Source organism: Rousettus aegyptiacus, unplaced genomic scaffold (genome assembly GCF_014176215.1).
Source record: "Rousettus aegyptiacus isolate mRouAeg1 unplaced genomic scaffold, mRouAeg1.p scaffold_m13_p_12, whole genome shotgun sequence".
NCBI lineage: Eukaryota > Metazoa > Chordata > Mammalia > Chiroptera > Pteropodidae > Rousettus > Rousettus aegyptiacus.
The window spans coordinates 84,881,948-84,904,837 of record NW_023416287.1 but is presented as its reverse complement, the minus strand read 5'-3'; the positions used below and the strand labels follow the sequence as shown (position 1 = coordinate 84,904,837).

Sequence of the window (22,890 nt, the reverse complement as noted above, 5' to 3'; positions counted from 1 at the left end):
TGTAAAACCAATCCTCAGGGGGCTAAAACCACTTTTGGCAGGAAGGGTTTTCCTGTAAAGCAGGGAAATGAACAGTTCAACATTTGACCCAATGAAAATATCAGGATATTTAATTGTAGTAGTTCTGTTGTGATGATTGACATTATCCTTCCTCCCAGGATTGTTGTGGCCATTTTATGATAACACGTGGAAGGTTAAAGGGATGACTTGGAAGGGCGCTTTCCACTTAGGAAAACACAGGTTGGATACGCTCAACTTTCAGTAGCAGAGCATCACGTGGGGCGGGATTAACGCGGTAAGTCTCAGATAACTGATGCTTGGGACTAAGACCGGGCATGCCCAGTCATGACTTTTCGTTTCCCTCCGTTTACATTGTTATGAAACACCGCTTAATGTTTTAGAATTGGCATGAGAGTGAGGCTGCTGCAGCCCAGAGAAGTGACGCCCCCCCTCCTCGAGGCCAGGCAGCTCGTCGGTGTCAGAGTTAACAGCAGGAGGGGTTCACGCGACACACCGAAATTATGCTTTCACCTGCTCTGACCTTTCTTGAAAATTGGGTAGAGAGCAGAGGTCTTGCCTTTTCCCATCTGTGCCCGTGGAGAGTGTGCGAGGTCCGTAAACCCCTTTGCTGATCTGATGCTTACTGGAGAAATGTGTCTGGAATCCCATAGCTGCACAGCTGTGGTGGGGGGCACCTTCTGGAATGGGGAGCCCCAGCTGTGTCTCCCTGAATCATGCTAAGGTAATAAAGTTATTTCAGTGCAAACACTATTCTTTATGAGCCCATGTTTGCCCTCTGCTACCTCTGTTACTTAGCCTGTGGCTGCCTTTTGTTTTGGGAGCTTTTCATGGTTTTGCTCCTTTGATCCTTGCTTAGAAATGTTCCCTCAGGTTTTTCTCTTAGCCTAGTTCAGTGTCAGTCATCTTTCTCAGATTCTTCCCTGAGTTCCAGAACACAGAAACATGGCCGCCGTCTGTGGGGATGGGGAAGGCTTTGGTGTGTCCCGCCCCGCATCTGGCCGACTGACTGAATGAGAGTCTCAGAATCAGCAGAGGACGTTCTTTGTCTCTGAGGTTCTAAAACAAAAATTAGCGCTAACATCTTCCCTGCTATTAAAGAGCAGGTGGCTTTTGATGCTGTTTGTGTGACATAACCCCGCGTATCCAGCCCACTCCCCACTGATTACCTTCGTTGTCCCTCACGGTGAAGTTGGGGTTGTTAGCCGCCTCTGGGGCCAAGCTGTAGTGGAAGTGCTGGCCGTCACGTGGGTCGTCTTGGTCCACTGCACTCACTGTCTGGATCATCTGTGGGGGGATGAGAGATCAGGTGAGTTGGAGCCAAAGGAAGGAGCGTCAGGGCCCAAACCCTGAAATCCAGTAGCACATTATTTTACCCGATGATAAGGGTATCCTGAAACTTACCTGGACAGTCTCCATGTTGTCACACAACTCAGGATTTAGTCTTGATTTGTTGCTGGCCCTGAGTACGTTAACAGGCTCAGGGCGAATGTTGCCTAAATACCTCATGCGTTAGACACCGACATAACGGTCTCACACCAAGGCTGGTGAGAACTAGGCAGTCTAAATAGAAGACGTTGAGTAAATGAACCCTAGGATGCTTCATGGTCCTGCTTGTCTCCCTGTTTTCCATCCTTCCACCCCACCTACTTAACCCCACTTCGGGGTTAATGCTTCAGGGTCAAATTGTTATCTTTGAGAGGTCCCTATTTAAAAGTGATCAATACCTAGAAGAGAAGTCAATAGAGGAACATTGGCTATATCAGGTTAATGGAAAACGTGATGGAATGGGCCACAGGGCCGTCCCCGTTAGCAGGAAAGGGAGCTAGACGAGGTGTAGAGCACAAAACCCCCAGGGTGGGGTGTACAGTGCAGACTAGAGGGAAAAGCAGAGCTTGGGGCCGAAGGAAGAGGTGGGGCAGCGTCCTCTGGAGCTCTTTGGCCCAAACTTTGCCCTTTCCACAATGCTTTTTAAAGTAGTGAGTTGCCTCATGGTTGTGAAGATCATGATGAAAAGCTGCTGAGAAGGCGGCGTGAAATCCACATTGGCAGGCTGACTGGATGGAACAGGAAAGGTGTTGAATGGGTGGTCTTCCTGTTTGCTTCTGTGTCAACCAGCAGCACAGACTTCCCCTACCCCTCCTGGCCCTGGCCCTGGCCCTGTAGCCATGACACTTCTGCTGTTAAAAATGAGCTGTTTTTCTGGCAGGGCAGGAACGGGAACAGCAAAGGTCAGCTGGGGGCCCAGGTGGGCTTGCTTAGTCTTTCCGTCCTCATCTGTGGGCTGGGGGAGGTGATGCTGCCCCCCAGCGTGCTTAAGATTAAATCACAGAGCAGGGAGCTCCGGCAAGGGGCCTTCTGGTGGATCGTGTGCTGCCCGATCGCCCTTCAGTGAAGGACTTGATGCCCCGGCCTTCACCTGTCTGTCTCTTCGGGCATTGTCTCAGTTGCTGAGAGCCACCTGCCCGCAGTCACCTCAGCCTTCCGTGGCAGCCCACATCCAGGGACCGGAGCTGCACTGTAAAGACCCAGCCATCGCCTCTCAGGTCGGACAAACTCCAGCTCCGGAGTGCGTGAAGTCGTGCGAGGCTGTCAGCGGGTCTGCATCGCAGCTGGACTTCTCCCTTGGCCCCGTCCCACAGCAGTCCTTCCCTTCCGCGATGTTGGCCCCAGGGGCAGTCCTCAGTTAGCTCCTTATACGAGAACTTTGTGTCAGGGTATGCCTCCTGGTGACCCCAACTGGCAGCCGGCCTCTGTGCAGTTTGAGAGTTGGGGGAATGGCGCCACGATAAACGAGATGTCCGTGCTGTGTACACACGAGGGTCACCCTACCGTCTCAGCCCTCCAGACAAATCCTGTGCATTCCATCTTGCCTGTAGTGCCATACATGTAAAGACATATTTCTTGATGCATGTTATAAATAGGTGATCATGTATAACTTGGCAAACAGTTGGAAAGTCATTTCAGAACATCACAGCTGTGAAATTGTTTCTGTATCGGAGAGGTTGGCTATGGGGCTTTAAAGAGTGAGTGAGCAGAGACGCCGCCTCGCCGAGCCCGAGTCGGGAGCGCATGGCCTGCTCTGCCCTCCGCGCTCCCACCAGGTCGGGTTTCCTCTTCGGCCCCTTGCCGTGCGGTGTTCTGCGTCACAGTTTTCAGTCCGCCCTCAGCTCTCACCGAGCATGTCGTCTGATTCCTTTCTGGGCTGCTCCCTAAGAGGAGAGTACATACCCCAACTCGGCAGACGCAGAGCTGACGAGTGTCCGGCAAGTCTGACCCACAGAGGCCTGATTCTTTATCAGCCAGACGTACCTACTGACCTGCGTGCTTTTGCAAATCTTCAAAACGTGTCCCGGTGCCAAAATCAAAGGGTAGGATTTTCAGTATCTTGGGCTAATGATGACAAATATGACAGACCTGTAGCTCATGACCTGAATTTTAAGTCGCAGATAAACTGTGCTTCAAAAGACTGTATAATAGCCCATTGAAAGATGTGTCTAGAGATGTGGCGGTGGGAGATGTTTGCTCCAAAAACAGGCGAGGCGGTTACAGTGCATTAACCTGTCAGAATGCAGCTCCTACTCTTAAGCCCTTTAAGAAAGGAAATGTTTCATTTTTGGGTTGAGAGGGGGTTTAATTTACTGTGTTACTTATCACTGTCTCTATATTATAAATAAATAGCCTCCTATCATATTGTCATGTGAAATATTATATATTTGTCATAATATAATCCTATCATGTAAAACAAAATTTTACATATTATACTTCATATAATAAGTTGTAGTAATATAAAACAAAAATCATTAAAGGTCTGAACCCCCCTCATTCAGAATTCAACTGCTTTTGCATAGTAACTCTTGCTGTTTCTTCTGCATTCTGTCTTCTAGTCTTTGTTCACACACAGACCTAATTTTACGTAACTGCAATTTTATATAACCTGTAGTTTTTATACCTCTTTTCTTTATTTACAATAACACACATCATTTCTTATGCCAAATAGTCTTCCTTGTAACTTTTATTAGCTGTGTAATATTTCAGGTCTTTCTAGACTAGAAATTTGATATGGAAGTAGAATTATCCTAGGCTTGTTGAAAAAAAATTTTAAGGAGTGCTATAGACCTTTGCACCAAGTTTCAAGAAATAATAGATGAGATAATTTGGATCATAATCACTGCAGGACACATTTTTTCCCCTGGAGGATGGGAATCACTTTTTGCTCTGACTTAGAATGGTAAAGATGCATTGACTCAATCCATTAAAACTCTCCTGATCACTTCGCGCTGCCCCCCTCCCCAACCAGAATCCACAGGACTGCAGAATATACTCTGGGGGAAATAAAGTAGGACTGTCAAGGAATCTGCTGGGTCATAGGCAGAGGAGGAAAGCTTCTTACAAAAGCGGGAGCCCGTGGGGGGAGAGCCTGTGATCTGAGGTGTGGAACGGTGGGTACGGGGCGGGCGACGGCCCGACATGTGCATCCATACGTGGTCACACAGAGTTCCGGATGTTTCTCAGTGACACCGCTTGGAGTTTGATCAAATACTCATTTAAGTTTAAAAGCAGACTTTAAAAAATATACAAATATCTTTCTGAAGATAATGAACTAAAGTTACTGCAAATAAGTGGAAATTTTTTCCTTCGAAGTCCTTTCCTCAAAACTTACCTGATGTGAGCAGCACTGAAAGATGGGTGTTTTCGTTGAGGGAGGAGAGCAAGAAGGAAATTCCAGGTAACAGAGTGTTCTGAGACTCGGGTGGGCAGTCTCTGCCACCAGAGTTAAGAAAGGGGAGTGGGAATATATTTTAAAAAGCTTCCCCTACTGGAAATATTTTCAGGGATTAGTGCTAAACTGAGGAAAAGAGAAGACTCTTCTTTCTTCTGATCTTCGTGGTCTCTCCAGGACCCAGAGCGCATGCTATTACAATCAGTTCTGTGAAGTTCAGTTACAAGGAGGGTATGTGCCTTATCACAGGCCAGCCCATGAATCAAACCATCATCGGAGCATTCCTAAGATCATAAAATGTGATGGAGGCTCCACATACTTGTCTTAACCAATAAGCCGGTGCAACGTGATATACAGAAATTGGGGACTCTGGAGTCTAAATTCCTTCAATGGCAGGTTTGGTTATCTGTAACAGTCATTTCCACATGTTTGGGGTTAAGCAAGGAACATGCCTCACAGGCCGCCTTACCTGCCCTGACTTGGCATTCTCACAGACAAAAGCTTCATAAAATCTTGGGAACTCTGGAGCATTGTCATTCACATCTAAGACTTTGATTGTGACAGAAACACTTCCAACCTGGGAAGGATTGTCTAAAGAGAGCACAAAGAAAACCAAAGGGTTCAGAAGTGCAAGAAAGCCGCTCTTTGCTGATTAGGTATTTACCTCGTCGGTCTGGTTTTTAAAGGCATCGATAAAGTATGTGGAAATGGCAGCCCAGGCCCAGGATGCGTGTGGTGCCCAGTGGCCGTGTGGACGGGAAGAGGTGTGTGTCAGAGTATGTGTGGTACCAGGAGGATGAGGGAAGGGCCAGACTCTGGGGCAGCAGGCATCACAACCTGAATCTTAAAAATAGCTTCTTAAGCTCTCACTTGGCTCATACTTCACGTTCTCAAATCAAAAGAGGTCAGTTCTGTATTCTGGGCTTGAAAACAGCCCATTTCTAATCTTACGGTGTGGCATTGCTTGGCATGTTCCTGTGAAATAATCGTTTTTTGAATTATATTTCAGAAGGTTTCAAGTTTTTCACAGGAATACAGATTAACACTGCACATTTATTTTTGCGTAGGGACTAAGGGGATATTACAGGATCAGACATACACCAAATCCAGTATTTTTGGCTGGAGTAGAAGTTTCTCATAGTCACCCATTGGGAAATGTCTTTGGTTTGTCTTTTGCTTGGCACTGCCACACAGGGACAATTTCACAGCCCTGGTAGCTCCCCTCATGTCTTTTTCTGTTTAGATCACCATCCCAAGAAGACAAAACAGAAAGCATAAGGCAGAAATGAAATCTCAGAATGCATAAGGCAGAAATGAAATCTCAGAATTCTGAACTTTAATATTTTAGGACAAGATTATCTTGTGTCATTGAACTATGCTTTGAGAGCATGGGAATTAATATCTACATGATATTTTCATTTTACCGTATGATTATAATTTTAGTTTATTTAGTCAGACTCCTATTATTAGACATGTAGGTAACTTGCATTTCCCCCTTATTTAAAAATAACACTGCAGTAGGCATTTTGATATAAGTCTTTGTTTACATCTATGATTAGTTCCTTAACAAAATTATTAAAAGTAGAAGAATTCTTAAGAAAAAGAGCATGAATGTTTTGGAGAATCTTAATATAAAAGACTGATTGCCAGATTGCCCTTTGAACAGCTGGACGCACATCTGTCAGTGTGTGAGAGTCTGCCACTTCTTGCGCCTTCACTATCACTAGGAGTTATGGAAAAAAGTTGAATGTAGTAGTAAATAATATAATTTTTAAGTTTATGCTAATTTGCGTTTCATTTTAAGATATCTCATCCTTGTATGCATGCATGTGTTATAAAGGTCATATGTTATAAATGCTTCCTTCATCTGATAATATTTTATACTATTTGTGCATTCTCAATCCTGTTAAAGATTGAAAGCCTCTTAAGAACTATCCTTTTTCCTTCATATGGTAGTCTAGCTTCTTAGTTTAAGGATGCTATTTTTTTTTTCACTGCTTTTTTACATGTTTTGTTTTTATGTCTAGCATAGGACTAGGTGTATACAGGAAATGCTCAGTAAGTATTTGAATTAGAAGCCTTCTCTCACTTGCATGAACTATGATTTCCATTCCTTCCTGTAAGTAATACAATTCTTGTTTCAACAAGTTCTGGAAACTTCCAGTTTCTACAATGCTTGTATTTTGTCACTATATAGAGACCAATTTATTGTTTTCTTACTCATTTCCATAGCGAGGACAGTGATATTATGCCAAGAAAACTCTTCTCTGTCAAGGGGTCTTGCAGTCATTAGGGCACCTGTTGTAATGTCAACATAGAAGAATCTCCCAGGGTCACTGCTTCTGTCAATGGAATATCTGCAAAAAACACAGATCACATACTTCATTTATTTGGATAAACGTACCACAGCATATTACATGAGAGAACTGAGGGCATCCCATGTGAAACATGACTCTGAGTTATGGATACGTGGAAGACTGAATTTGCTCTTTTATCAAAAAAAAAACAAAAACAAAAAAGCCTATAAAAACCAACAACAAACTATTACCGCTTTAATTTCTCGATTTGTTAAATGAAATAAAACAGGTGCTAAAGCTTTACGGCAGTTTTAAACTATTTAAAGATCAAATTCGGCTGTTTAAAACTGCCCAAGGCTTTTGGGGCACTCTATCAACCCCTACGTCTCTTTGTTCAAAATAGATTTTATAAGTCTGAAATGCTAAACTGGAACTGAAAACAGCATAGTTCAGTGAATCTAGTCCTGTGACTAGCTAGTATCACCTATTGAGAAGAGAAGATTTGTATCAGGCCCTTCAGAAACGTGCTAATGACTGACCTATTAGCAAACATCATAATCTATCTATCGGGTGCTTACTAGCTGGAGAGTCCTTATCTACGGAATGTTTTTAGCAATATCAACAAGGTTCGTCTAGGTTGTTTATTGTAAATAAGCCTGGAATTTATGAATTTATGGAGCACAGCTTGCTGGATAATGTCATGTGAGCTGTGTAATTAATGGAGTATGAAAACACAGATGTTTCACAACCAGAATGGCTCCTCCTGTTCACGTGGCGCGCTGCAAGAAACGTGCATTGCGCACACCTTTCATGGTCGCTGTGAACCAACACGCATCCTTACGCAGGAATGAGGACGTTTACAAGCACTGTGGCTCATGGCTTCAGGCCTCTTGAAGGAAAGAGTCCTCGGCTTGTTTTGCTGCTGTTCGTACCCTTTGGGTCATTATTTACCATGGTACTGGGTAAGATCTGAAATTCCTGTTGAATCTGATTCAGCAACCTGGCCCTTTTTATTACTTCACGTGCATTACCTCACCTGGCCCCCATCTTGGGAGATTGACATCCGGTAAGTGTGAAGGGAGGCTCAGGCATCTGCATGTTTCCAGCCCTCCATAAGGGACTTTGATATGTAGTCATGACCAAGAGCCATCTTTGAGGACCTCGTGGTCCTTGGTAATGGCCGGTTATTGTACTAGCTGCCATTTATTGAATACCAGACATTTCCTAGCTGCTTTTTTAAGTCCTACAGTCTCTCTGGGAGTTAGGTATTATCTCAGTTATCAGAAGAGGGAATTACGACTCAGAGGAGTCAGGTCGGTTCCATACAGCTGTGCAGCTAGTCATTCGCGGAGGTAAGATTTGAAAAAATGTACACACACATTTTAACATATTGAGTTCAGAATTCTATTTAAAGTGGTTAGCAGTTACAGTCTGTATCTTAAAGTTGTTGAAACTGGGAAACTGCCATTTTGATGAGAGCAAGCAGTTTTTTTAGTGCGTTGTTTTTCAAACTGCGGGTTAGTGAAACCACTGTGGTGGGTTATGACTAGGGTTGAAATAAAATGAAATGGGATAGAATATATGCATCCAAGACTGTCATAAGTAGTGAGAGTAAGTATTGATGCTAAAACTTCTGTTCCACGTAAATACAAATACATATATGTAGGATATATATGTATATGTAGGTATATGTATTTTTTGGTAAAATGTTTTGTTTCAAATAGGTATTTTTTCTTGGAAAGATTCAGGATGGCTGTTCCAAGTTGGGAATTAAAGGGAAGGGTGATGACTAAAGGCTAGAAAAGTTAGACTCATTTCAGTTATAACTCTCCAAGAGTTGGGAAATTTAAAGAAGCAAAATTAACGCTTCTGCCTGTGACCCTGTTTAGCAAACACCGTCTGTCATCGGGCACTGCTGTATCTACCTTACTCATGTCGCCTCATTTAATCCTCACAGCAACCTCATGGGGTAGGTACTGTTAATCATCCGCATTTTACAAGGGAGGAAGCGGGGGCAGGGGGAGGTTAAATCACTGGCCGAGTCTCAGGCTGGGGACCAAGTGTAGACAGTTGGGTTTCAGGATCCTGCTGGTGAGCCCCGGGCTGTGCTGCCTTCCTGCACGTGGAATATGTGAGACAGTTGAAGGAAACTACCTTTTTCTCTTCATGAGGGTAGGCCGAGCCGTGATGGCAAATGGCTGACTCTTTCATGAAGAACAGACACATGCCTACACTGTTCATTAAAAATTAATTGGGGCACTTTTTTCCTAGGTATAATTAGTGAGTGAGTTTTAAAGTTTACCGGCTATTTTATGAGTAGAATTTGTCTTAGGAAAAAAACACCGGTTGGCTCACGACCGTCTTCTCTTCAGCTCCCCACACACGAGTAAAGCCAGCCATTCGGCCCGCAGAGCCATCATCCTGGTGGCAGCTCTCCAAGCCGTAGGCATAATGCCAAGGGAGAGACAGCCTCCGATGAACCAGCTTTCTGCACTCAGACGTACAGCGCCATAGCAAGTGTCGCAGATGGTATGGGAGATGGAGTGATCGAAGGAACTAGCCAAAAGAACCCCTGACAGCCCTGCCCGGCGACGCTCCGAGAGGACACCCTGAGAGCCTCCCTCATCCAAGTGGAATCTCTTTTCGGTTGCCCAAATAGGGCCCGAATTGAGGCAATGTAGCATTTATAACTCTGAATGGGACATTGGGCCAATTTTCAGGAGGCAGGAGAACACATGAAAGGTGTAGATACAGATGGGGAATGAGGCGATTGGGACCACTTGTGAATTATGTAGGTGGTTTTGTTTTCCCTAACCGTAACATTCTCACCTGCTATGGGCAGTATAGGCATAACATACACATAGAAAACCCCCTTCAGCAAACAGTGCTCTTCGGGCTCCCTGCTTGTTTGCTTGGCTCATGGATTTGGGAGTGATTTGGAGCTAGAGTATCATGGGCAGGCTCGCTAAATCCACACGCACACTCTGGGACGGCATGGGAGGCAGGCTGTTCCACACAGCAGAAACCTATTTCAGTTGCCAGATGGTTGGTTCCATTTCCTCCTTGCCAGAAATCCCTTAAACGGTTATTAAAAATTCAGGCAATCCAAACATTGTATTTTTCATGTATATATAACTAAATCTGGAGACTTAATTTTGAGACTTACTAGTAAATGATGACCAATTTATATGCTCAAACATACCATGAACTTTCTAGAAAGGAGATTACAAAAGTCATAATTTTTTAAAAATGTTAAATGGCTGTTTGTTTATAGTATTTTGACTTTAGGTGATATGCTGATTTTCGGGTGATTTAATATGTATTTTCTTTTTAGGAACATAAATCTCATTTATTTTTAATAAACATGCAGATAATGAATTAGATAGCCAAGCAGCATATGACATACGCAAATTACTTTAAAGGAAAATAACGTTATCTTCTCCAGATTGCTCGTTGCGTCCCGATTTTTCCTTATTTTAAAGATAAGGATGCAACAAGCAATCTGGAGAAGATAACATAGGGAAGTAATTCCCTGATGAGTTTGTTAAATGATAGCCAGAGATTTAACTTTTAGATGCGTTTCCTTCTGAGAGTCCAGGGCCCACAGTTTTCCACTTGTGTCTAAGGACCATTCTTTGTTCCCGGGGGACAGCACAAAGAGTCAGGGACCATATACCTAGCAATGTGAACTCTGTTCCTTTTTTGCAACCAAAATGCAGAGGGAGAATTATCCCCAGTTCCGATAAGTGGAAGTCCGCTTTGCCACTGTGCCTGAACCCGTGTCTGTTCCTCTGGGATTGTGGCTTTCGCCTTGTTCTTGGCAGTTTCAGCCTTGGGACCTAGAGTCCTGCCCCAGAGTAAGCCCAGTGGTCCCTGCTCTGTGCCTCCGGCCCGTTCGCTCATGGGTTCCCCCTGAGTGGGTCTGCGTGTGTGTGCACGTGTGCGTGTTTCCTGATTGCATTCAGTCCCTTTCGCTTGTCATACGGTAGTGTGACTCCTAGCAAAATTGTATTTCCAGGGCTTACTTTGGAGGAGTACAGTCCGAATCTGGAAAGAAGGCGGAGTATTCTGAGTATTCTAACCGACTCTTTAGAAATGAGATCTCATTTTTTCCCAGCTTGTACTTGTGTCATTTCAAACATTTTCCTCCATAAAGTTTTATTCTCTAAAGTTTTCCCTATAGTATTTTCCCTGATATGACTAGATTAATCGATAACATACACACACACTCACACATTCTTGACTTCTGAAAATATAAATTTATAATGGAACAGGTTTCATTTATGTTGTGGTGATTTGGGGGACGATATGGTTTAATTAACTTTCCCCTCATCCTATTACACATTTAAAAAGCTTAAGGTTGAAATATCACTCCTATAGAGTTGTTAAAACTCATAAAGATTAGTCGACTTCTAAAAATCAAATATCAGAATTCAAACAAAATCATTTTAGCTATTTTAACACCTGAAAGTTAAAATGTTTACTAATTGGTTAGAGGAATCAGAATAGTTATTCTCAGGAGAGAACCATCTTTGTTAGACTTCAAAAGCACATTTTCATTACACACAAAATAGCACCAGGTGATGGAAGTAGCTGACAGAAAAAGCATTCGATAAGTTGGGGTGTGTTTAAAATGTGTTATCTGCACTGAAGCCCCAGACCATTTGTGTGGCTTTCAACAATTAACGTGACAGATGGCCTCAAACAGGCTTGGAATCCGGATCTTTTGTGTCAAGCTTCAGAGGCTTGGCAGTTGCTCTGGGAGGTTGTGGTGTCAACCTGTCTACCAGCTGTTTGCGTTTTGGTCCCAGAGTTGATAGGAGATGGCCGGCGTGTGGGCAGCTCCCTCTGCTCTCGAGGGGGAGGCATCTTGGCCAGAATCTTTAAGCCCAAGACACGCTTCAGAGAGACTGATATGTGAGCATCGAAGCCATCGACAACAGTAGTTTTTAAGTCCGTTCTTTCTATAGTATATGGAAATAGGGATCGATATATGGATTTTTTCCCCTATTTTTGTAAAGCAAAAAAGTCAAAGGTTCTTAAAAATGGAAAGAATGTACAATGATCACTTTTAATATTCACCACTAATATTCAATGATTTGAATGTAATGTTTTGACATCTGTGTATTTGTTTATGCTTTATCCGAATTGGTGCTTCTCGACTAGAGGTAGTTTCATACCCCACCCCCTGGGGGACATTGGTAGTGTCTGGCGACATTTTAGGCTGTTAAACTCAGGGGGTGCTACTGGCATTTAGTGGTTAGGGGCCAGGATGCAATGCACAGGAGGACCCCCACAACAAAGAATTATCCATCTGAAAATGGCAGTAGGGGCAGGATTGAGAAGTAAGGCGTGTGTGTGTTGCCGAACCCATTGATGGTGAGTTGTAGGCACAATGATATTTCATTTCTAAATACCATGAAAAGTCCATGGTATTTAAACAGAAAGAATTTAAGGAAATAGGAGAGTCTCCAGAAATGAAGGAAGCGAGGGGAAAAAATGCTAGAAAATTAGATACAAGAGAAGGGAAGATTCCAGGATATAAAAAAAAAGGTGAAATCTGTGGAAAAACCTGATCGAATTGTTGGTCACATCTGGGTCCTTGGCAGAAATGATCTGTATGGTTGTTCCGATTGCCACATCTTCAGGTACCTCCACAAAGTAAAAGCCAGGTTCAAATACAGGGGGCTCGTCCACGTCTTCCACGCTGATGTGCACAGTTGTCGTGTCCTGAAATGGGCCCAGGTTCAGGAAACGCATCTCCAGGTGAGGATTGGCTCCCTCCACTTTTAACGTGTAGCTTTTCTTGCTTTCAAAACTCAGGGGCTGAAAAGTAATAGCAAGAGAATCGATTAGCCAGGAGCATATGTCAAGGATGGCCAGCATTGATGGCTGGTGGGTAGATTCCCCAGTTCATTAGATGGTGGGGAAGAGGCAAGGGGAAAAATAAGGGGAACTTTTCTTTTGTTCCATAGTTCTTGGTCTTAATGTCATTTTCAACAACTCAGGTAAAGAAGGTAAGGAAGATGCTAGGCACTTCAGAGATAGTGACAGAAGCCCGTTGGCTGATTGAGGGAGTCATTGTACTCCGGGCAAGACTAACTCTAACGTGTCTGCTCTTTAATCGGCCTGGTCACCTTCAGAGATGTTTATTCATTTGAAAAGATGCCATGTTAATTAAGAGCGAGCTCGAGTTCTGTTTTAGACTCCATCCAACTGAGGCCTAGGCATTTTCATTTACTTCCTTGAAAAAATTTCTTCTTGCGTACAAAGACCATCATGATCTTTTCCAAGAAACTGCCATAGGACTTTACACAGGCTCTCAGAGCACTGTGCCAGATTGATATTTGGGTGTTTAGTTTATCATAGGTTACCTCTTTTAAAAGTTTTTAAATAAAGTAATCCAGTGCCTCATTTTACAGTTGAAGAAACTGAGACCCAGAGGGCCCAAAGACTAGTCAGAGTAGAAATGCTGGTTTGCTTTTTAAATTCCTCATTCAGGGCTCATCTATAAAATAAAATTCTATGTCATAAAATCTAATTTATTTGGTGGTTCCCTCCCCCGTTTTTTTTCCCCCCTCAGAATGTTTTATGTCAAAATAAAAACAGCACTTCGGGGTAGAAAGTGAACTTGAATGCTGTTTTTAAAGAGTAATCCATTTTCTTAAATAATAAAAATGTTTAACTTTTAAACAATAATTACCTCAAAATAGCAACAATAAAAAAGTCTTGGAAGGTCAGTCCTATAAAATAATTACACATACTAGCAAAGCAGTTACTAAAGCTTAAAAATCACATGTGAACTTGGCGATGATAAATTTGCTTATTATTCACTCGTGCTTTTTTTCATAAAATATGCTGAATTAAGCACATTTCACGTTAGTAAGAGGAACGTGTCCATTCAAGCAACTTCTTTGCGTTTGAGAAACAAGCAGTGGTAGTCACTTTAACTAAATTTATTTTAACATTTAAACAAAGTTTTGTTTTTCGTTGCCGCCGTCGCTGTGCGCTCTGTGTTAGCACCATACATTGTGTTCTGAGTTTCATGGAGTCCCCCAGTCTCATTTGAACCAAGCGGCCGTACGCCTTGCCTGCCTGCCGCCCTCCTTCTTAGCCAAAGGGCAAGTTTTCCTAACAGGTAAATCTGCCTCTGAAATTATGACGTATTTGAAGGAGTAGTTTTATCCATTTATTTCGTTTATACTTGCTCTCTAAATCTACATGTTTATCTTTTCTGGCAAACTACATTATATTCTTTTAAAAATCTTTTCTTAAATATGGGTAATCCAAAGTGGGCAATATTGCTTATGTTTGATTTGAGCTAGGTAAAGTTTGTTTTTCTCTTAATTTTAAGTCATTTTTCTAAGTTGGTGTGAATTTTGTACTTTTTTTAAAAAAATTAAGATGTAATTAACATACATTAAAATTCATCTTTTTTAATGTAAATTTTTGTAGGTTTTGGTAAATGTAAACAGTCATGTTTCCACCATGATAATCCAGAGACAGAACAGTTCAGTCAACCCCGCTGTCTGCTGCCTTGTGCTCCTCGGTGGTTAACCCCTCCCTGCTGGCAACCAGTAACCTCTGCTCTGTTCCTAGTGGAAGAATGTCATGTAAATGGAGTCATTCAGTGTATACTCTTTTGGGTCTGGTTTCTTTCACAAGAACATGTATCATCCATGTTCCTGTGTGAATGAATTGTTGTTCCTTTTTATTGCCAAGTAGTATTCCATTGTATGGATATACAAGAGTTTATCCATTCTCCACTAGAGGTGCATTTGGGTTGTTTCCACTTTCTGATGGTTTTGAGTAAAGCCACTGTGAACTTTTGCATACAGGGTTTTGTGTGAACATAGGCTTTCATTTCACCTGGGTAAATACCTAGGAGTGGGATTGCAGGATTGTATGGTTGAGTATATTTTTAACTTTACAAGAAACTTCTAAACCAGTTTTCAAGGTAGCTGTACCATTTTGCATTGCTGCCAGGAATATCTGAGCATTTTTGTTGCCTCACCTCATTGTTATTATTTGGTTTTGTCAGTGTTTTTGATTGTAGCATCTTAATGCATGTGAGGTGACATTTTTGTAGTTTTGATTTCCATTTCCTTGATGCCTAATGATGAGCATTTCTGTAGATCTTTTCAAGAGTTCTTTGTATACTATATTCGGGTCTGTTATTAGACATGTGATTTGCAAATATTTTCTTGCAGTTCGTGATTTGTCTTCGTTTTACTAACAGTGTCTTTTGAAGAGAAGAAAATTTTAGTGAACTCTTATTTATCACCTTTTCTTTTTTAGATTGGGATTTTGGTGTTATATCTGAAAAATCTTTGCCTAATCAGGATCACAAAGATTTTCTCCTATGTCTCCTTCTAAAAATTCTGTTGTTTTAATTTTTTACATTTAGGTATATAATTCATTTGAGTTTATTTTTGTGAGGTATGAATTCAAGCTCCTTTTTTAAAAAAAAATATGGATATACAATTGTTTCAGTACCATGTGTTGAGATTAAGGTGAGTTTTTAATTACTGTTAAAATTTCTTTTAAAATAGGTTACCTAGTGATCATTACATCATGTAAGATTGTCTCCCTCACTTAAATATTTTCATTATTTAAAATTGAAAGAAAACATTGTCCTACATACCCTAAGCTTTAAATTGCCCACACAAAAAATATGAGTTTGACTTTTCTTTTCGGAAACGTTTTTGTACATTTTTTTTTTTAACATCAAAGAACTGTTATTTTCATATTCATAATAGTAAATCAAAGAATAGTAATATCTGAACACTCAAGTTCCAAATTCAAGAAATCTCCTAGAGTTGGAGCACATAAAAATGAAATACCATTATATTCTTGAAAATTGAGTCATGAAGATTATGGCACAAAATAATAATGCAGCTCCCCTAAGCAGAATGAATGATTCCCTTTTCTATTCCCATAGTGCTTTGTCATAATTTCATATGGCTCTTCTTATTTTGTATTACAAATATTTATTTCTGTGTTGGTCCCTCAAGGGCAAAGGCTATCAGTTGGATTTTTTATTCCCTAGTGCCTAGTAAGGGCCTAAAACTCAAAAGGCAGTAAAAAAAATGTCATTACATTGTGTTTCAATTTGAGTATTAATGAATACTGGTTGAATGGCAATATGTATATGTACACACACACATGTATTTATAGATTTTACGGCATACATTTTTTTACATTGTGACATTTGGTGATAGGGTTGCTTCTCCAACTGATGGCACCTTTAAGCCTAGCAGGCTATAGGATGCAGTTGTCTCTGTGGGTGTAAGTCAAACCTGGTCAAAGCTGTCCACACTATACTTCAGTTGAGTTCTGTCCATCGTTAGTACAACATGTCTTAAAAAGATTTTATTATGATTCAATATGAAGCGAAAGCCATGTAGGCAGAATGGCATGGGAATGACAGCAGGGTGTAATTATCTTGTTCGTGAAAGGAATATGTCTGTGTCTACAAGAGCTTTTTCAAAAACTGCGCGCTCTGGAGTAAGAATTGGTGAGAGTTTGTTTTTTTTTTTTAAGTGGTGTATAAAACAGTGATAGGTTTTACATTTCATGGGCATCTTAGATTTGATGAGATACAGAAGTTTTGCTCTGTGGCCTGCCTACGAGGAGAATGGACCCAGAACAACTGCTGAGTGCATGCTGGAAGATGGAGGACGAGCCGAGGGCGGGAGGATGGCGTAGCAGCGTGCTCGTAGGACAGTGGCCGTTCCGGAAAACACACAGTCCAAGTTATTACCTTTCAAGCATTTAAGGGACCGAAGATCAATTGACTGATTACTTGAAAGCCAGAAAGACCCAAGGTACTGGGTAGTAATTAGTGCGAAGACCCAATTCTATCAATTTAACTTAATTTCTCTTTTTGAAAAAGCATATGATTTTTAGATGAATACTGAGCCTTAGGGAAATAAATCCAAAGCAGAACTTTTGTTTCCATTTCATATGGCATTAGCAATGACTGTGTGGGAAACGGGTGTGGGCCATCTTTAGTACATGTTGTTTCCGAGGCTTGGATTCAACAGTCAGTAGCCTCTAAAGTGTTTATTGCATTTGACTTGTCCATCCACCCAACTTATTGACCTCTTTCTTAGTTGCATTTTCTGCCACCTCATAAGTTCAGAAGAGAAATCCAGATGACTTTGGCAAAATTGATATCTGGTTTGATTAAACATGGATATAGTTTTAGTAATGACAATGAAAGACTGTTCATTTTAAACTTTTTTCCCAGGTAAGAGAGCTGGAGAAATGACATTTTGAGGTTCCGTTTGCATACAAAATTTAATAGTTACTATTTTTTTTAAATGAATGGCTTATAATAAGGTCTAAAGTATGTTTTAATAATTTGACACAACTTAATATTATATTACTTAGAATTATATTCTATATAAAGATATAAAATAAAATTTAAAATATATTGAGAACCCCCAAAACCCTTTTTTTGATTATTTACTTTTTTAAAGAGAATTTTTGCATTGAAATTCAAACTTTGAGCATTTACCTCGTTTACAGTTAACAGTCATGATAAGCGATATATTAACTGTTGACTTGAGAGACATACCATGTAATAGGGGTGGTTTGGTTCTTAGTCCTATGTCGTACACCAAATTGGTAATTATTATTTCTAGCTCCCTTATATAATTGTAGCATGTGTTATTAATTTTCAAAGAATGAGACTAAAATAAGAAATTGCAATATTTAAATTACATCTAGATTTATTTGATGATTCCGAAGTTAACCTCAGCATTTTACACTGTTTTGAGGTCATTGTGTGCTGGTTATAAAGATTTCTGGTTGGAAGAATGCTGGATATATCTATTTTTTTGCTGTATTTGATTGCACCTTAAATAAATACAGGACAAATGTGAACTCTTCCCTTCTAAAGCAGCTTTAATTCAACTGTATGGGACAGCATAGAATAAAGTTATTATTAAACACATTAACTTGTGCCACATTCTAAATTATGACTTTGTTGCTTTCGGCAAGGTCTTCTATGTTTCCAAAGTCTGGGGTACTTTTCAGTGTTCTTACATGACCTTCAGCAGCATTTCTCCCAGGCGGCCATTCCCCTCCTCACGCCTTCCAGGACACCACGCTGCTTCGATTTCCCCCGTCCCCCCTGGTCTCTCCTTCTCAGTGTCCTTGCGTTTCCTTGCTCTTCTCCCTGGCCTCGTCAGCCGGGTACCGCAGTGCTCATTTTACTGTTTTTTTACCCCCCATCTGTGCTCAGTCCCTCGAAATACTCTGATTAATTTGCTTTAAGTACCATCTATATGCTTATGACGCTCAAATTTATATTTCCAGCCTAGAACTTGTCTCCAGACTCCTCTAACCGAGAGCTACTACACATCCCACTTGGGCGTCTGTTAGACATTGCAAATGTAACATGCCCAGACCTTAATCCTAATATTTGCTGCCCCCTGCCACCTTCTCTACTTGTGGACTCGCCTCAGTTAATGACAGCTTTGTTCTTATTGCTCATTGACTCCGCTCTCTCATTCATGTCCTCACGCAGTCTGTTGAATAATCCTGTTCGCTCTACCTTCAAAATATATCCAGATTCTGACTGCTTCTCACCACCTCCATTCCTACTACGCTAGGCCGAGCCGCCATGTTCTCCTACCTGTGTTTTTGCAGGAGCCTTTCAGCTGGTCTCGCTGTTCCCATCCTGCCCCCTTATGGTCTTTTCTTAACCAAAACTACAGTAACTATTTTATAACGATAGTCCAGTCATGTCATGTCATATATTTCTTCCCCGTTTCACTTAGAGTAAAACCTGAAGTCTTTACACCAGCCTATAAAGTCTTACAGAATCTGGCCCACTTGTTACTTTTCTGAATTTTTTCATCTCCTACTAGTCTTCCCTCCACTCAGTCCCCTTGGCCCTGAAACAAACCAGAGTCCCGCAGTCCCGCCTCAGGGCCTTTGCACAGGTTATTCCTGTGCCTGAGACCCTTTTCTCAATCTCTCCATGTGCATTCCCTCGTCTCCAGGGCAGCCGCGTATAATTTTCACCAAAAGTCACCTATAGGGCACCTGCCCAGCTCAGTGCTTGGTCCCCTGTGTGTGTAAGTCAGTGTTTGAATGTCACTTTATTGGGGTGCCAATGACACCCACCCAATTTAACTTTGAAGTCATGTCGTCTCTTCCGATGTCACCTTTGTTCTGTTTTATCCCTCCCCCACAGCACTTTATCCGTTTACTTGCTGTTTTGATTGTCCTCTTCCCCGTACTGGAATGTAAGCTCCATGAGGGCAGAGATTTTTGGCTATTTTATTTACTCTCTACCTTAAATGTCTAGAATAACTGGCAATCGGTAGACACACAACAAATATCTGTTGAATAAATAATTTAAGATCTTGGGGTTTTAAATGTATTTAAAATAGAAGAGAAGGACGATTCAATCAATGAGTTTTTGAATTAATGCACTTCCTTACGTATATTTACTAGGATGTTAAGACTTCTGTTTTTAAGAGTCTTATTTTTACCTGCATATGTCCATCCGTATGTGCTTTATGCCACAAAAAGAATCAATAGCTACATTCTTAAAACTTGGTGACTTACTATGAAGCAAAGGAGTTTCAAGTGATGACCTCACTCAGCAGTTATATTTGATAAGCTTTCCAAGTCTAATTAGCGTCTGTGGCTCTTCGAGTAGCAATTAAAAAATCCCTGCATGTTATTTATTGATTCCTAAATAACATTATAGCTGGCTTTATTGTTATTTATGGTAAACTATGGTAGAAAATGCGCGATATTCAAGTGCAAATAGTGAATAAATCATTAATATGGCTAGGGAATTAAGCTATAACAGTTTTTTAAATGGCTAAGTAGTGATCTGGGAGAAATGACATATTTCTAATATATTTTGTCATGACCTGGTACCCTCTCTGTAAAATGACATAGCCAGTATTTACATGTAAGCAAAAGGAGTGAGGTTTTTTTTTTAATAGTAGGGAAGAGCATTTATCAGCAGATTCGAAGCAATGCATATCGGCAGTGCAACAGCCCTTACTGACATCTCATAGATACGTGTTCAGAGCCTCCGTGAAGGAGGTTTGGGTTACCTTCTTCACAGTTATGATGCCGACTTGGAAGTTGGGGTCCGTGTTAACGTCGAAGGCGTCGGCGCCGTCTCCATCCACAATCGTGTACTTCATCTCCGCGTTGATCCCTTCGTCCAGGTCCTTGGCAAACACTCTCCCCACAGTGGAGCTCACGGGAGCCGACTCCAGCACACTCATCTGATAATGTTCTGTGGAGAAAGGTCAGAAAATGCAGTCTTGTGATCTGTCGTTATAAAAAAAATGCCTCGTCACTATCACATTATATCGGGCATGCTGTGCGAAACAGCTCTCTCCTGGTTCAATAATTTAACCTTGAATTTTACAGACGAAAACTGAGATTTGAAGAGCCTGAGCCAATGGTGTTAGGTCATAGCCTGTACTGACGTTTGGTAATAAGGGGCCAAAACGGCTTGATTGTCATCCTAAGAGTAGGACAGGACAAAATCAAAAATATTTCTTATCTCAGTGGATCTACCTTCTTGGTGGCAGCAGATACCTCGCTTTCCCATCTTTGAACTATTTCCCCACGTGTTAATTCCTTCTGAGAGAGAGAAGAAAGCAGTGTGGTCACAAAGTACAGATTTATTCTGTGCACACTGCAAATGCCTGCATTCTCCTTCACAGCCTCGCCAGTGTCCTGAGTGTCCATCTCTGCGACCACCTGCCCAAATTTAGTGGTGGCCAGTGATCTACGAAGGCGGAACAGCCGCGGAGAGCGAGCTCCGTCAGCGCTCCGTATTGTCCGTCAGTGTGTCCTTGCGCCTGGGACTGCCCACTGACGGCCCCGTCCGGACAGACCGCCGATGCTTCTTGTTCTCCTGTTCCAGAATAGAATACTCCAGAGTCCTGTCTTCACTAACTTGCTTTCTCTGGGCCTCAACTTTTTGACATTCTTTATTATTTTGTCATCCATAATGTGAATAACTAAATGATAAAGAAAATCACACAGTCACATTTTCAACATGAACAAACTACAGGGAGGCCTGGGGTGTGTGGGCTCGATTTCACGAAGACTCGGGGAGGCTGGTAGCACCCAGCCAGCTCCCAGTTCCCTCCCTTGCACAAGAGAAGAAGTGATGCCTGTTCTTTGCCAGTATGAGCCGGGAAATGGCTAATGACTGTACCGAGCTGGCAGGCATTTGGATTTCACATTTCGCAATCTCTTTCCATTCATTTCCAAAGCTGTTTAAGGATTAGGCTTTGCTATTGCAGGACTTTTAGGAAAAGCAAACCAGTGTCTGCTTGCAAGCTTCTCCACAGCAGGCAAAGTATGTTCTATGTTTAAACAAATATACATACAATTTTTACATGTAATGCATTATATTAGAAATAAATAACGTGAGGTCTTAATATTCTGTTACGTTTGATTCAGTTAAAGGTGACTGAGCTTGTTCAACATAAAAATAGTAGACGTGTCATTTCGTCAGCATCCCATAATGAGTTATGGTAATATTTGTGAAGAAAGAGGAAAGTGGAATTCGAAGAATGCAGAATGAGAAAATGAATAATGCAGAATTTATCTAAGGTAGGTTTATGGAATAACACGATCGTTTAAACTTAGTTTTGGCAAATAGGCAGAGAAATATTTGATGATGAGGTAAAGGCAAATTTTCAAAAGTCCAAAACTAACGATTACTTTATAAGAAGCAGAGACATGTGTGAAGACTGCGGGAACACAGCCCACCTTTACACATTTCCGTTTTGTCTTGCGTGCAACATGTTCCGTAATTCCACTCTTTCCTGGATTCTCCATTATTTTGAATAAGCGACAATTCAAAATGTGTGTTTTAGAATAGTGTTAAGATGTTGGCTCGTGGAGCAGCACTCAGACCCCAGCGATTGTGAAGCTGCCACGTTTGGGGTGACACGACTTTGCTACAGCACGTGCAAAAAATACGCTTACGAGCTTTGCAATGACTTTGTTCTTCTGCTCTTTCTGCCTTCGTCAGAAATAGCTAGTGTCAAAAGCCAAATAGGTTTTCAAGGATGTTTAAGAATCTACAGCCTACAGTGTGCGCAATGTGAGCCGTTCATGAAATAATAAAGATGGAACCCACAGAGTCAGCAAAGCAATTAGGAAACCAACCCATGTGGCATTTTACACACTGTTCCCTGACTCACTGCTGCTCTGTTCTGTAGAACCAATCGGCTTATTAACCCACTGGCTCGTGCCGCTCGTCAGATACAGATCTGCTACCCTGCCTTTTTGTTTCATGACATGTCATGGGGATTTGTGTATACCGGTTATATGTAAATATTTGAGCTCTCTCGCTGTATTCACATAGGTGAAATAGATGGGTCACTTGGTCTGGCTGCCTGAAAACATAGCTATTAAGCTGATAGTCAGGCTCGATTCTCTGTTTTAAGTTTAGTTTTTTTTAAATTATTTTATTTTCTTTTAACTTGCTTTCCTGGGCTCAGCCTTTCACCTGGAATTGTGTCTGTGGCCCTCACTCCTCCAACGGCTCCCCTTAGGCCTCCGCTTCTCGGTGCATTCCTCCGTTCCTGGGTGGCTTTCCACAGTCACGGTTCTGTATTCCACCTCTTGAAAGGACATTTAATCTGCTTGTCCTGCTGTCACTCCGCATTCGGTCCTGCGTTCGTCGTCCTCGTCCCCTGACACTAGCTCCGCTGTGCATTCTCTGTTCCTGTCAGCAGGGCAGTCCTTCCTCCTGCCGCCCAGACGCCAAACGCCAGTGGCATCTTCGACTCCACCCTCGGCCTTGGTTCCCTTAGCCAGGACATCAAGAGGCAGGATCCACGT

General features: G+C 41.8%; 1 protein-coding gene across 1 annotated transcript in view; it reads right to left on the bottom strand.

The window, feature by feature from the left end:
• CDH20 (cadherin 20) overlaps nucleotides 1-22,890 on the bottom strand; it is a 180,689-nt gene that overhangs the window by 8,356 nt on the left and 149,443 nt on the right. Inside the window, exons 6-10 of the mRNA XM_016155720.2 lie at nucleotides 20,127-20,314; nucleotides 12,611-12,864; nucleotides 6,962-7,098; nucleotides 5,211-5,332; nucleotides 1,188-1,305 (exon numbers count right to left, since the gene is read on the bottom strand). Of these exons, the coding sequence (XP_016011206.2) occupies nucleotides 1,188-1,305; nucleotides 5,211-5,332; nucleotides 6,962-7,098; nucleotides 12,611-12,864; nucleotides 20,127-20,314 (819 nt within the window). The remainder of the gene's footprint in view (nucleotides 1-1,187; nucleotides 1,306-5,210; nucleotides 5,333-6,961; nucleotides 7,099-12,610; nucleotides 12,865-20,126; nucleotides 20,315-22,890) is intronic.